The 14,628-nt window shown below is 35.4% G+C and overlaps 2 protein-coding genes across 4 annotated transcripts; both read left to right on the forward strand.

Annotated features, from left to right (window-relative positions):
• The first annotated feature begins 4,126 nt into the window (after nucleotides 1–4,126).
• Nucleotides 4,127–6,316, forward strand: LOC122307229 (homeobox-leucine zipper protein HAT7-like). Its single transcript, XM_043119963.1, has 3 exons — nucleotides 4,127–4,432; nucleotides 4,554–4,933; nucleotides 5,556–6,316. The coding sequence occupies exons 1-3, from the start codon at nucleotides 4,306–4,308 to the stop codon at nucleotides 5,913–5,915; spliced, it is 867 nt and encodes a 288-aa protein (XP_042975897.1). The 5' UTR covers nucleotides 4,127–4,305; the 3' UTR covers nucleotides 5,916–6,316.
• Nucleotides 6,317–8,996: 2,680 nt separating this feature from the next.
• LOC122307227 (serine/threonine-protein kinase PBL34-like) lies at nucleotides 8,997–14,491 on the forward strand. 3 transcript variants are annotated; one of them, XM_043119962.1, is made up of 6 exons: nucleotides 8,997–9,971; nucleotides 11,120–11,457; nucleotides 11,587–11,722; nucleotides 12,230–12,369; nucleotides 12,482–12,605; nucleotides 13,672–14,491. In XM_043119962.1, exons 1-6 carry the CDS (start codon nucleotides 9,806–9,808, stop codon nucleotides 14,187–14,189), a joined length of 1,422 nt encoding a protein of 473 aa, XP_042975896.1. In that variant the 5' UTR covers nucleotides 8,997–9,805; the 3' UTR covers nucleotides 14,190–14,491. The 3 variants fall into 3 exon arrangements, with proteins under 3 accessions (XP_042975896.1, XP_042975894.1, XP_042975895.1); XM_043119960.1 differs by having other exon boundaries at nucleotides 9,000–9,989; XM_043119961.1 differs by having other exon boundaries at nucleotides 9,002–9,989; nucleotides 12,233–12,369.
• Nucleotides 14,492–14,628: the final 137 nt, after the last annotated feature.

Raw genomic sequence — 14,628 nt, forward strand, 5'->3', positions numbered from 1 at the left:
CACTATCCAAACACAACCTAAAGTTGCTGATTCGATTTTTTGGAAGTTGAGATAAACATATTAAATGCTTAGGGTAGGTTTGGGGTATGGGATGAGACACAAAATTTTCATTTAATCTTGTTTTATCATATCCCATTTCATTCCTAAACATAATTTAAATACAAAATTTTCAAATTAATCATTATAAAATTTTTAAATTTTCAAATAAAAAATAATTACAAATTTTTCGAATCTCCAAACAAAAATAATATTATAAAACTATATTCTTACCATATTTTAACTTTATAATATTTCTTATTCAACATTTTTTCTATCTTTTTTCAAAACCTAAAAAATACTCAACTCAAACTATCCCACTACTATTTAAAAACTATCTTATTACTCTTCACAAAATTTTTATCTCATCTCACTCCCTAAACCTGTCCTTAAAATAAAAAGTTCAACAAACACATTAGTACCCTGTCCAAGAAATTTGAAAAACTAAAGATAATAGAGGAAGAATGCAATCTTAGAACACCTATGTAGCTGTTTATAACGAATATCATATTCAAAGGATACTCCCAAAGAACTATATCAACATTATCTGAACCAGATGATATTTAAGATTGGATAGCATAAGACATCATAAGGGATACAAGAATAATGTTGAATAATTTTGTGACTGGGGAAGCAGTGAAAATACATCGATCTCAAAACCGATGCATGCATGAAATTGAACAATCGGCAGCATCCAATAATGTAATTGGAAACATACCTCTTATTAAAATTCCATCATCTTTATTGGAATTCCACATTAGGGAGGATCCACTTTTTGCAACATAACTGATTATCTATTAATAAATTTCATTTTATGAGGGAAAAAAAAAAAAAAAAAGGTTCTTCGGCCCAAGTCCAGTTGGAAAATGATCACTTTTTAGGTCTCTTATAGCAACACAACATATCTCAAGTATCTTTTTTTTTTTTTTTTATATATATTTTCAAATATTTACTTTCCAAATATTATTCCAGTACAGCATTTCTCAATTTCAAATAGTTACAAAAAGAAAAAGAAGACTCTAGAAGAAGAATCTTTTCTAAATGAGCTTGCTTTTATACTAATTGCAGATTTTAGGAGTTGAGCTTAATTTGTTACTTATCATCTTTACACATTCTACTTATTTTTATTTTTTAAAGTTTTTTTGTTTGTTTTTTGTTTTTGTTTTATTATTCTTAAACTAATTAAGTTTTTATACTCATCATCCATTCACCACCCATTTTTTAAGAGAAAAAAAAATTAAAAAAAAATGTGTGGTATATGGTGTGAGAATGATAAGTAGAATTTTTCATATCACAAAGGTTATTTACAAAAACAAAATACAAGCTAACTATTTAATATTTAATCATTATAATTTTTTTAAATAATATTTTTATCTCAACTTCCAAAATATCGAAAGGAAATAATTCTTCCAATTGAATAGTAGTGGAATCATCTAATTATTATTTAATTATTATAAATTTTTTAAACTCCTAAATAAAACACAAAAAATAATATTATTTTTAAAATTTTTAAAACCAAAATTATATTAAAAAATTATATTCAAATAATTTTTTAATTTTATAATATTTCCATTCAATTTTTTTTTTTTTCTAAAACACAATAAAATATCTTAATTTAAAACATTTCATTACTATTCACAGATATATTGAGATATTCTTTCCATCCCTCTTATAGAGTGCTTACACTATAACCTCTTATACATAATTCACAAATGTATTATGTTACAGCTACAATAAGGGAAAGATTAGGAGATTTAGGTACAATACAAGATATTTGGTGCCCCACTTGCATATGCTGTGCCACTGATGTTCCCCCATATCATTTTTGTGTGATAGTTTAAAACTTTAAAGGGAAAAATACATATACTTTTCTAATTAGCATTAATTTATTTCAAAGCCAAAGTTTGTGGACATTGGAAATATGTGCTTTGCTCTCTAATTACTTTGTTAACACACATCATTAACGACTTTAAACGTCATGGCTCTGAACTTTATTCAATTTATGTTATCTTTAAGGTGAATTAACTTCAAGCCCTATAGCTTAAAAAAAGGGAAAAAGAAAAAAGAAACACAGAAGAACCACTTGACATCAAAGAACCCTACGAAAAACATAAGAACAAAGAAGTCTAGCTGTGTATGTGGTTGAAGAATCCCCAAGAGAGAGATAGAGCAGAGGCACATGGGAACAGGAGGGCATGTGGAGAGAAGATTCAGAGCACTTTCTTTAATTAATTGTTTTTTGAGGTGATCAGCAACAAGAAATAACATGGATCCACCCCTATTCCGAAGGGGTACCCCTCCCCCCTTAAACTTCCAATAAAGGCATGTGGGAAAGCTTTGTCGCAGGCCAGGCTAAGGCTGTGCATTGTAGGACCCCACACCTTCAGAACATCCCATCCCCCACTTCCTCCTCACCACAAATTTCTGAATTGGCCGGGGACGGTGGGTCTCTTACTTTCCTGATCTCTTAACACATTCGAGATTGATGTGAAAAGGCAACAAAATGATTCCTCCTTCGATGGATATATAAATCACACATACCATCTCATCATACTGATCATTCCACAGAAAGACCAATCTATCTAGCTAGCTACTCTTTCAAAACGTGAAAGAGGGAGGAGAATTTTAAGGAATATTGGGAGATATGTTCCTATTTTGATTGAATAGTAACATGGAGCTAGGGAATTTACAATAGCAATGATAACATGTTGTGTAAAAACATTCAAGAAAATGAGTGCTAGTACACGTGAGGAACAATTATTCACAAGTTCAAGAGTAAAAGTGATGTCGTACTCTCACCTTATCATAATATGTCATGCATTAAAATTACTTAAGTACCAACTTTTAATGACATGCCATGATGTAATAGGATGAGAATAGTACTACGAGTCGTGTTGTATAATTACTTAATAATTACTCAGTTTTTAGAAGTCGAGAGGAAACACAAAATATGGATATTTTGAATAGAAAATACCCAAAATTCTCGAGCCAGTGCCAGACTAGCATATCTAATAATTGATAATGCAAGGTCTACTGCAGATATATTTTTCTAGTATGGGTATGAGAAATCTACAGACTTGAATATCAATTTCTTTCCTTGGATTCTGGATATCCATGTTCCCAAGTTTCCTCGTCACACATGCATGGCCTGTGGAAGCATTTGCTGACAATTTACCTTCGTTGGAACAGTATAAATATGTTATTTGAAAAATTAAAATAAATGTGGTGTGTGAAGTGTGAAGATGACAAGAAGATTTTTCCATGTTATTATTGTCCTTATTCTCGTGCTTTTCAGTTTTCTTTTTCTTTACAGTTTTACCAGAGGGTTTTAAACTGGAACATGGAACATTTTTCTTTAGTTTTTTATGGCACGGTTGATATATATATATATTATTATTTTTTTAAAAAGAAAAATAGCCAGCTAGTGGCATTCATTTATGCTGGTGGTGGTCAGCAAACACTTAATTTTCGGCTGCAGGCTCATTGATGATGTGAATGTCTTATATGGAAGCATACTTGCGAGACAACCAACATGAGCAGGATATTTCCGTACTAGATTTCACAGTTTTTGGAATGCTTAATGATTTATCATTAAGAGTACATGAAAGTTCTTCGATCCTTATTAATTGAGAAATTATCAGGCAATGAATGTTATTTTTTACTTGCATCTAAAAGTGGGAAACTCTAAGCAGAGTAGAAAGCTAATATAAAACAAGTATTGCTTTCTTCCCATGATAACCAACATGAAATTGAAAGCCACCATATCAGCATTAATACTGTTGAGCAACAAAAAAGAAAGAGGGAATAGCTAGATTCAACGTCCTCGACTCATTTCACCTCTTACAGCTCGAGTTCCAAACTTCTGGCAGGTTACTAAACGAATAACGATGATTTTCTCTCTGTTAGAAGTAAATCTGTCTTTTTTTTTTTTTTTTACTTGAACTTGATATCTTGAGTTGAGCTTATCCTTCCTCCATGCATTAATTAATTTATATGCTTTCCATATGGGAGAGAGAAAAGAGAGGGAGAGGGAGAGGGAGAGAACAGAGGGTGGGCCCACGAAAGCTCACTTCTGCGATATATTACACAATTTGCACCTCTCGTTGCCCTCTCTCTCTCTCTAACCTAAAAATCGCTGTCTTTGATCAGTCTCTGCAGCCCTCACCTCCTCTTTCAGAAGGACCTGTCATCACCATGAGAGTGAGAGCCAGACCATAACCCACAGCTACATAAATTGGTGCAGAAAGATCCAGAAAGCAAAGAGCATGCATGATATTTTCTAATGACATGGCTTTCCCATCATCTCATAGTTTCATGTTCCAAACTCACGAAGATCAAGACCACCTCCCTTCTTCCAACACCCTCCCCTCATGCCCTCCTCAACAGTACTATCATGGTCTCTCTCTCTCTCTCTCTCTCTCTCTCTCTCTCTCTCTCTCTCTCTCTCTCTCTCTCTCTCTCTCTCATATGCTTAATAGGTTGATGGGTTTCATTTATGTGGTCTGATACTGTTGCAGGTGGTGTGCCTTTCTTGATGAACAGATCGATGTCGTTTTCGGGTATTGACAACAGGTGCGGAGAAGTGCATGGAGATGATGAGTTGTCTGATGATGGAACGCAGAATGGGGAAAAGAAGAAGAGGCTGAATTTAGAACAGGTAAAGGCACTGGAAAAGAGCTTCGAGTTGGGAAACAAGCTGGAGCCAGAGAGAAAAACGCAGCTGGCTAAGGCTTTGGGCCTGCAACCAAGACAGATAGCAATATGGTTCCAAAACAGGAGGGCTAGGTGGAAGACCAAGCAATTGGAGAAGGACTATGAGGTCCTGAAGAAACAGTTTGAAGCAGTCAAGGCTGATAATGATGCTCTTCAGGCCCAGAACAAGAAACTTAATGCAGAGGTATACATACTCTCATCAATTCTGCTGCATCAATGGATGCGGGTTTAGATTGAAATATGGTTTTGGATAAGAAAGAGAAACTTGAAGTTTCACGATCTGGGAATGTTTACTTCTTGCTTATATATAGTTTCTTGGGTTTTATTCCTCTCGATCTTCACTAGCTAATTAAGCATTCCAGATCAGCTTGAGAGTGTAGTAAACGAAAATGAAACTTTTTCTCGCTTCAAGCATACTTTTTAAACATCAGTAAAAAAAATTTCTTTCGCAAAATGAGGCTATAATATTTCTAGATCGAAATTTGTGGAGATAGTTTCTGTTACATTTCACGGCTAGAATTTTGGTCAATCACGTGTCTACGAGAGCGCCTGCCTGGCCTCAATTTTAGCTGGGTTCTACAAATCATGATGGAGTCCCTCATTAACTTTTCGCTTCATTAGTTAATCGCTGATCTGAAGTGTCAGTGTCAGAAGTGCAACACAGGAATAGATATTATACTAAGCAACTATAGCATCTTATAAATTTGATATAGATACTATATTCTGCAATAAATTGGAAGAACTAGAAGTTTAGTATCCTCATTCTCAATTTCTCCATTAATTCATCTGTAATTGTAACGATGCAGTTATCGGCTCTCAAAAGTGACACAAATGAAGTCGGGCTCAAAAACATGAAGAAGGAAACTGAATGTTCTTGGAGCAATGGAAGTGAGAACAGTTGTGACATTAACTTGGATATTTCAAGAACACCCGTAATGAACGGCCCAGTATCTTCGAGATTAAGCAGTAAGCACATCTTCCCCTCATGCATCAGGCCTACAAACATGTCCCAACTCCTCCAAGGCTCATCCAGATCATCGGACCTCCAATGCCTGAAAACGGATCAAATGACTCAAGATGCAGGCTTCAGTAACATGTTCAATGGCGTTGAAGACCAACATAATTTTTGGCCGTGGCCCGAGCAGCATCAGCAGCACTTCCATTGAAGAAAAGTTCATGTCTCAAACAACAAACACTGTTCGTCCAAGGGTTGGGTGTTTGAATCCATGTTTTGGCAGTAGAATGATGTATAGATTCATATATATATATATATATATATATATCTAGCTGCTCCAATTTCAAGTGGCCTAGAAGTCAGTACGGGAACGCAATTAAACTCTGAAAAACCTTTCTTTCCCTTCATGATTTTGTGGATTGTGATATATATATGCTAGGTTGACTCGTACACTTTTTTGTTCTTTTTTCTCTCAAAGTTATTAATCACTAGTTAAGGTACATGTGCTACTGAGTGAGTGAGTGGGTTTCCAGCTCTGGCATGTAGCATGGGCCATGTAATAAAGATGGGTTCTCTCCTTGCAATTTATATAGTTTTTTAAGCGTTTGGTGATTTGGAATCTTGAGTTTGCAGAGTGCACGACAATAAAAAATTGCATAGAAATGCTTTAGAGAAAGTTCCAAAGGTTAGGAAGATTGGGGGCTGGCTTCCTGCATCAGTGACTTACTAGGATTAAAGGATGAGAGCAAAATCTAGGTGGGAGTTAATGAATGAAGTTAGGAAAAGGGAGTTGGGATTCTGAGCACGCATTCCAAGAGATAAGAAAGAAGCCAGTGAGATGTGGAGGAGAACAATGCAGATGGAGGGCTGGGAAACAGTCTCTCCTTGGTTTGATTAGCTTTTGATGGGGAAGTTTGTAATTTTCATCTGACAAGGAAAAGTATCCAACTGTGTTCTCCTTCTGTGGCGGATCCAATGTGAGTTATTGGCACACTTCATATCATTCGACAAAGCAACAGACACCGAAACAGACAGTCAGACACACATTGTTATATGTTCCTTACCATAGAAAAAATGGGTTATTATTTGCAGGAACATAGGGGAGTTTCATTAACTAAACAAAGCATTGGAGTATATACTATTTCTTTAATCTTAAAAAAGTACAAAATTAATAGTATCTACTGCATTTCCAATTGGGATATGTAAGCTTTCCTTCATCAATCACAGTTACTAGGGCCTGATGATCTGATCCCAATGCATAGGGAGGAGGTTTAATTTGAAGACCTCGGAAATTTACGAAAGCAGTTTGAAGTACTTGAATAAAAAGTGATTAGTGGGCAGATGTTAGAGGAGTTATTGCTTTACACACGTTTTTATACAAACGGCATTGCTATGCAGGAAATTTTGTTCTTGTGTCAGAGCCAGAAGGGGAAAAAAAAAAAGAAAAAAAGAAAAGAAAAGAAAAGAAGAAGTATAAGAAGAGAAGAGAAGAAAAGAAAAGAAAAGAAATGCTTATTGTTTGACAAGGCATTCAGTTTGTACTTGACGGAACTGGCACATATTTCCACATGACAAGCAAGATAAAGGGTTAATCAGATTTCACACCAGAAGCTAAGCACGCTACTCCTCAATAATTGTAATGAAAAGGCGAAGGCAGATGTCATATTCGTTGCTTTTCTTCTCCAAATAAAATCTCATTTGATGCTGCATCAACCCTGTGGATAAGATGAACATAAATAGGTTAGTGTAAGGTGCTATTAAAAATTCGAATAAGCAGAAGTAAACCAACAGGAACCTTTCTTTTTTAGTATAGTTATCTGATATCATATCAGAGGCAGATATGCTGGGCGTATCATAAATACAATGTTCAGATTTCTCTCCCTCTTTTGTTTATTTGTTTCTTTATTTTTAAATGGGAAGATTAAGGCAGAGCACATGCTTGAGAGATTGGTCAACTGCTAAAATTGTAACAAAGAATCTTCATTAATTAATTGGCATTTTGAATTTTTTTTGGTGGGTTCTCTTGTTTCCACACTCAGAACAAAGAATATTCACAGCTCCCTAAAGCATGTTTTCATTAACAGCACACCATTAAAGAACGTGCAAATGGCAGTGCCGAAAAGAAGAAGAAAGGGACTTGGAACTACTTTTGAAATCCAACTTCAAGTAATTGAAGTTGAAATTTAACTCAAGGATGCGATAGATCTCTACAAATATATAAATATATATATATATATATATATAAATATATATTATATTTTCTGAAAAGTTAGACGTGTTCGACAAATAATAAGCTTTCTCATTCTCATTCTTATGCAACGAAAGACGCGGGATATCTATCTGAAGGCAGAAACCCGAGCAGTATTTGAAGCCAGAGCTGATCCATACCATTGAATGATTGTTACAGATCACAAGCCCAGAAAATGGAGGAGTTCAATATATTCAGAGAAGAAGAAGAAGCAGTGCAATATGATGTAGCCGACTTGAAACTGAGCAGTTGAATGGTGAATTTGCCTTACGTCAAGTAATTTAAGCCTTTGGGAACCGTGAGAATATAGGAGAGGGAGACGAGAGGTAAATCCAAAGCCTTTTTGTAGGAAAGCTCATGTCTTTTTCTTCGACTATTACTGTCTACCCGCCATGCGTAGAGGATAGAGACCGTGGGTCAAATTCATACACCAGTGGGTCTCTTTTGCTAAAATTGAGAATATACTTGTTTAGATTGAAGATCTTAAAAGAAGAAGAAGAAGAAAAATTAATTAAGATGGAATTTTTAGAGAGGGATTTTTTTAATGTAATTTTATAAAGGTGTACGAAGCAATTATTTTAAAAAAATATATATAAATACGAGATTTATATAAAAAAATTAATTTTTTTAATAATAAACTTCACTCTTTTAAAACTTATCATCTTGGAGAAGAACTCAACTTCAATTCAAACATAATTTAAAAACCAATTTCTTTATTTATAAAAAAACAATTTTCATTTTTATAAATTTTTTAAATACAACAATTTAAAACAAATTTCTCAAGAATAAAAAAAATAAACACATATCACAAAAAATTTATTTAAACAACTTTTCAATTCTACCCACTACTTTCACAGACTCTAATATAAAATAAATCCCAAAATAATTGAATTGACAATGATTTTCATTATTTCACTTTCACAAAATTCAATACAAAACAAATATAGAAAATCTAAAAAACTTTATTTTTTAAACACGAAAGTTTTGGGTTCATGTGATTTGGGTATTGAGCCATGGGTTTATCTCTTGGGTGTTGGGCCTGTTTTGAGCTGCCGACCGAACATCAAATTCCAACTGCATCCATCTCTCTTCACAATCACAAGTTCACAACCTCAGTGACTGTTCGGCTGTTCCCTTTACAAATTGAACTTTCCCTTCTGTTTCACGCTTTCACTCCAGACATTGATACCACACAGTCACAGACCACATTCTCTTCCCTCGCTCCTTTTCGCGCAAAATGAACGCTTCTCTTTCTCCGTTCGTCCATCACTCTAAACCCTCTCTCTCTCTCTCTCTCTCTCTCTCTGAAGTACATTCACAATGCTTGTTTCAGTTCTCTTAGCTTAGCCTCGATGCTCTTGTAGTACGTATACATGGCATTGAATGACCCCCGTGTCTGTTTGCCGAGCTAAAAGTGGACCCAGAATATCGTACTGCTTACTACATTTTTCGGTCTAAGCTGTTCAAACGTTCCATTTCCTATTTTCATAGCTCAAATTGAGATATTCCTTTCTTTAAAGATACTGATTATTGTAGATGGTGTTCTTATTTGGTCCTGCATGTACATTTCTTATCTGGGTCTCTCATTTGTACTATTGAAACATTCTAAACCCTTTTGGGTTCTTTTTATTAAAAGTTGGGTCTGCTCAAATGCGTGTTCTTGAATTTGATTATTTGATCGGTTGTTCCTTCCGGGTGTTTTTCTTTGTATGGTGGGTTTTGATTGCTAGTGTTTTTTTGGTTTACTTTGATGTTATTATGCTTGGGGGATTGTGCTAAATAACCTTGGACTGGTGGTGATTGGTGGAATGGGGTGCCTATGAAATATAGGAGTTAGTTTAGGGATTTGAGTGATGGGATTAGGTCCTGAAGCGATTAAGGTTGAGGCTTGGGATGTGGAAAAATCGAAGGGAAGGAAGAAGAAAGAAGGAGAAGCTGAGGGGACGGGATGTTGGATTAAGTTTAGGTTCATTGGGAGCTGCATCTCTTCAAGTTCCAACGTGGATAACTCTCTAAGTGGTACTAGCACGCAATATGGTATAATTTTATTTGCTTTTAAACAATTGTTTTATCTCTACTCTGTACTGAAATGATTAATCTTGCTATCCGGTTTTATGAAGTTGGAGAAATTAGTTGATTGTTTGAATAAGTTTGTTAGGATCACATTACATTTGAGCCCATTTGTTGAAGTTCATATTAGATATTTCATTCTGTCCTTTGCTTTGAGTGCATATTTTGTATTCGCATCTAACCTTTTTCATGACCTTGGATGTGCATATTATGTTACTCGCGTCTAGCGATTAGATAACTCTCCAGTCGTAAGTATTTATTTGTTGGCTGCATGAACCTGTCACATTGGGGTCATTATGCAGTTGCGATGGTTGATGGATACTGACTTTATCGTGCATTAATACTGTTAGCTGATTGCTACGAACACAGTTGATAACCTGTTAATAAGAATGGTTAGGAACTTACAAAAATATGACCATGTGATCTTCCTCTCACTTTCTTTTTTTAAATTCTTCTTTTTGTTGCCTCTGAAATTACTTAGATGGTTGTTTCGTTTTTGTTGCTTAATTAATCAATAAGGTGTAGAAACTTACAATTACTCCACCACATGGAGTTGTTCCTGTATTATTTCTTATGGCATTCTAATTTGATAGAACTGGCTTGCATTTTCTAGCCTATTATGTTGTCTTAAAAATTGGTACAGAAAAATTTCTTCTCCAATTAATTTACAAAAAGTATATGTTGTCTTAGGTCATTGGGGGAAAATGCCATTGAACATATTGCTAGGTTACCAAACTTGCAAAAGTATGCAAGCATGTTTGACCACAATTCCTAACTTTATCTGTTTTACCTTCAACTACCACACTGGGTTGGTGGCTACTCCTAAAAATGCGACATATGTAGTTGTAACATGCTTGTTTCAAAATATGCATTTTGGCTACCAGCTTTACTTGAAGTTGATCAGTTTTTGTTGTACAAAACTACCTATGCATATGTGTGTGCGTGCGGGGTCACGGGCATTTAGAGGCATTTCTCCTTGTGGATATTGTACATTTTCGAGCCTATATGACCTCAGGAGCTGCAGATTCTTTTATGTAGCTTAGCTGGATCTTGTTAAATTAGATGCAATGATTGTGTAATTTCTGTTGGTGAATCAGCTGAAAGTAAATCTACAAATGATTCCAGCCGAGACCAACCAGTTGCTCCCGCTGTGTCATCTTCAACAACTAGCAATGAGGAAAGCATTCCATCCAATCCAATCATAGGTGAGGGATTGAAAGTTGCTTCTCAACTTCGAAAGTTCACTTATAATGAGCTCAAGTCAGCGACAAGGAGCTTTAGACCTGAGAGTCTTCTTGGAGAGGGTGGATTTGGTTGTGTATTCAAGGGTTGGATCAACGAAAATGGAACTGCTCCAGTGAGACCTGGAGCAGGGCTTACAGTTGCGGTAAAGACCCTCAACCATGATGGACTTCAAGGTCATAAAGAATGGCTGGTAAGTACATTCATTATCAAATTTAATTACTTCCTTTGTTTGCTCTAATTATTAAGTAAATTATTTGGGCTGCTTCTTACCTTCACTTCTATGACTCAAAGATGCTTTTGTATCTTTTCGACATGGCAGGCTGAAGTTAATTATCTTGGTGACCTCCTTCACCCTAATTTGGTTAAATTAATTGGTTATTGCATTGAGGATGATCAGAGGTTACTTGTCTATGAGTTCATGCCTCGGGGAAGCTTGGAGAATCACCTCTTTAGAAGTATGAATTTCAATTGACATTCTGGGATTGCCCATCCTTCTTGCATATATTTATTTTGTGGTCTATCTATGTTGAAGTATTATTTTTAGGATGTAGTTATTCAGATATATGGATTTTTATATATTGATTTTCTAATGATAAATCCATATATTTTATTGTTTAATTATTATTATGTTTTCCTAAAAGGACAATATCTACTTAATTCATGTGCTTTCTAATCATTATCCTGTTGATACCCCTATTTTCTTTTTGTATTAATTTTCATTACTTAGATTATCATATGAGTCCACCATTCTATTTACAAATATTATTAGGTGAAGCAAAGAAATTGTTAGTTGAATCTTCAGGTTTTACTGCCTTTCTTAAGGAAAGCAAAATTGTTTGATATAAACTGTTTATGGAAAAGCAATGAATGTATACAGTTTTAAGTCATAAATTTGGTTTTACTGGGGATGTTCGAGTTGGCAAGTTCATTCTTTGCTCGGGTTATAATTATGTTATATGCAGCAGGGCCTCTGCCTCTTCCTTGGTCTACCAGGATGAAAATTGCACTTGGTGCTGCAAATGGTCTTGCTTTTCTTCATGAGGAGGCCGAAAAGCCAGTTATATATCGAGATTTTAAAACATCTAATATCCTGTTAGATGCGGTTTGTAACTATTTTTTTATTCTTCTCTTATTTTAAAAGATGCAATCTACGATTCAAATTATGCAGACAATAGCTAAGTTTGTCCATGCTCATTAATTGGAACTTGTTCCAGGACTACAATGCAAAGCTTTCTGATTTTGGGCTTGCCAAGGATGGTCCAGAGGGTGATAAAACTCATGTATCTACCCGAGTGATGGGTACTTATGGTTATGCTGCCCCAGAGTATGTGATGACGGGTTAGTATGGTTAAACTGTTTGCCATCTTTTTCTGTGTTATGTTTTATGCTCCTTTTCCTGTGTCTTGTTTTCATTTGATTGAGTGCTGCTACTGAATTGGCATTCATGGTCTTAGTTCAAATAGTTACTGCGTGATCCAGGAAATTGCCTAAGATTTTTTCTGCAGATATTTATAGAAAGATCTCCTTGTTTCCTTTTTATTTAATGGCATCTGGTATGGTAACACTGGTATGTTTTCTCCGCACACTCAATGACAGAGTCAGATATTTTCCTTTTGGATGCCTGTATGTCGCTACTTGTGGAATTATATTAACATAATTGTTTATAATTTATATAGAAATTTTCTTTACATATAGTAACATATGCGTTATGCTTATACCCACCCACACAAACTCTAAATGAAGAAAACTAATATATCTTGAATATGGTAAAGTTTTGAAATTCAATTCAACAATTTCAGAAAATACTGGAATGAAGTTTTGAGAATTTTGTTCTTCGTGCTAAAGATGGTTATTTTATTTCTTTTGTGGACTTACTTAGAGCTTAATTAGTTTAAAAATTCATATTAATCTAATATTACTCGTGAAAAAGACCTTCACATTTCTTCCACATGACTGCCTCTTCTGCTAGTTCCCGCTAGTGTTTCTACTGTACCTTCAAACACATTTTGGATGGTGATATTCTTAATTTTGAAAGAGGGAATGGAAGGGCTTGACTTGAAGGTTCAAACAAAATAAATGAACCTGGAAAAAGATGATAATAGACGAAAAATGAGGTTTTGTTGGTGGAGGCTGTGAAATAAATAGGGTTCAAGTTGAAGTCATGTAAAGAATCGTAAAGTTGAGGAAAAGATAAAACATGTAACAATCTAGAGAAAGTGTTCAAAGCTTGAAGACACTTGGGGCAAAGGGAAGTGTGATGATGAAAAAGATACAGGTATGGAAACATAAAAATGTCTTTTGCCGAAAGTAAATCAAGCAATTGAAGTCTTTAATTTGACCTAACTAACGGTTTTAAGGGATTTGCCTGAGTCGTCCATGCCTAATACTATCTATTTTGTATCAGGACATCTTACATCCAAGAGTGATGTCTATAGCTTTGGGGTAGTTTTGCTTGAAATGTTGACTGGCCGTAGATCTATGGACAAAAGCCGACCAAATGCAGAACATAACTTGGTGGAATGGGCACGACCACACCTTTCAGAGAGGCGAAGGTTCTATCGACTTCTAGACCCTCGGCTTGAAGGTCGCTTCTCAATCAAAGGCGCTCAAAAAGCACTTCAGTTAGCTGCCCATTGCCTTAGCCGTGACCCTAAAGCCAGACCTCTGATGAGTGAAGTTGTTGAAGCCCTAAAGCCTCTGCCCAACCTCAAGGACATGGCCAGTTCTTCATCGTACTTTCAGGCCATGCAAGCAGAGCGAATGGGTTCTTATCCAAATGCAAGAAATGGCATTAGAATGCAGACAGGGTTATCATTATCAAGGAATGGACAACCAACCAGGAGCCTCTCCATACCGAATGGTCCGCATGCTTCTCCCTATCACCATAACCATCTTCACCCGTCACCCAAACCTAGTGTTTGAAAGTCATAACATTTGAGTACCATCTCATGCCTTTGTCCTTAGTGTCAGCTTTTGAGGGATGTAGTAGTCTTGCTAAACAGAAGAAACTAATTGTGGAGTGGGTTTCCAATTCAATTCCGAGTGTGAGTTTGTAACTTTGTTGCATTTTCCATCGAGACTGGGGGTGGATAATTCTCTTCCTTAAGCACCAGTTTTCTGTATTTAGCGAAGACACTATTTAAATCATCATGTACATACATTGCGGACACAGACACTGCAGAATGGACGACTTATAGTAGGAGGACACGTCACTTTTGGACAAATCAGGCAGTATAAAACTAGACAAATTCTACTCATCATTTTTACGCAACATACTTATTTTTATTTTTTTATTTTTTTCCTTAGCATGTGTATGATGTAAGGACGATGAGTAGAAGAACTCATAAAACGAGGTGGTTAA

Source organism: Carya illinoinensis, chromosome 4 (genome assembly GCF_018687715.1).
Source record: "Carya illinoinensis cultivar Pawnee chromosome 4, C.illinoinensisPawnee_v1, whole genome shotgun sequence".
Classification (NCBI taxonomy): domain Eukaryota; kingdom Viridiplantae; phylum Streptophyta; class Magnoliopsida; order Fagales; family Juglandaceae; genus Carya; species Carya illinoinensis.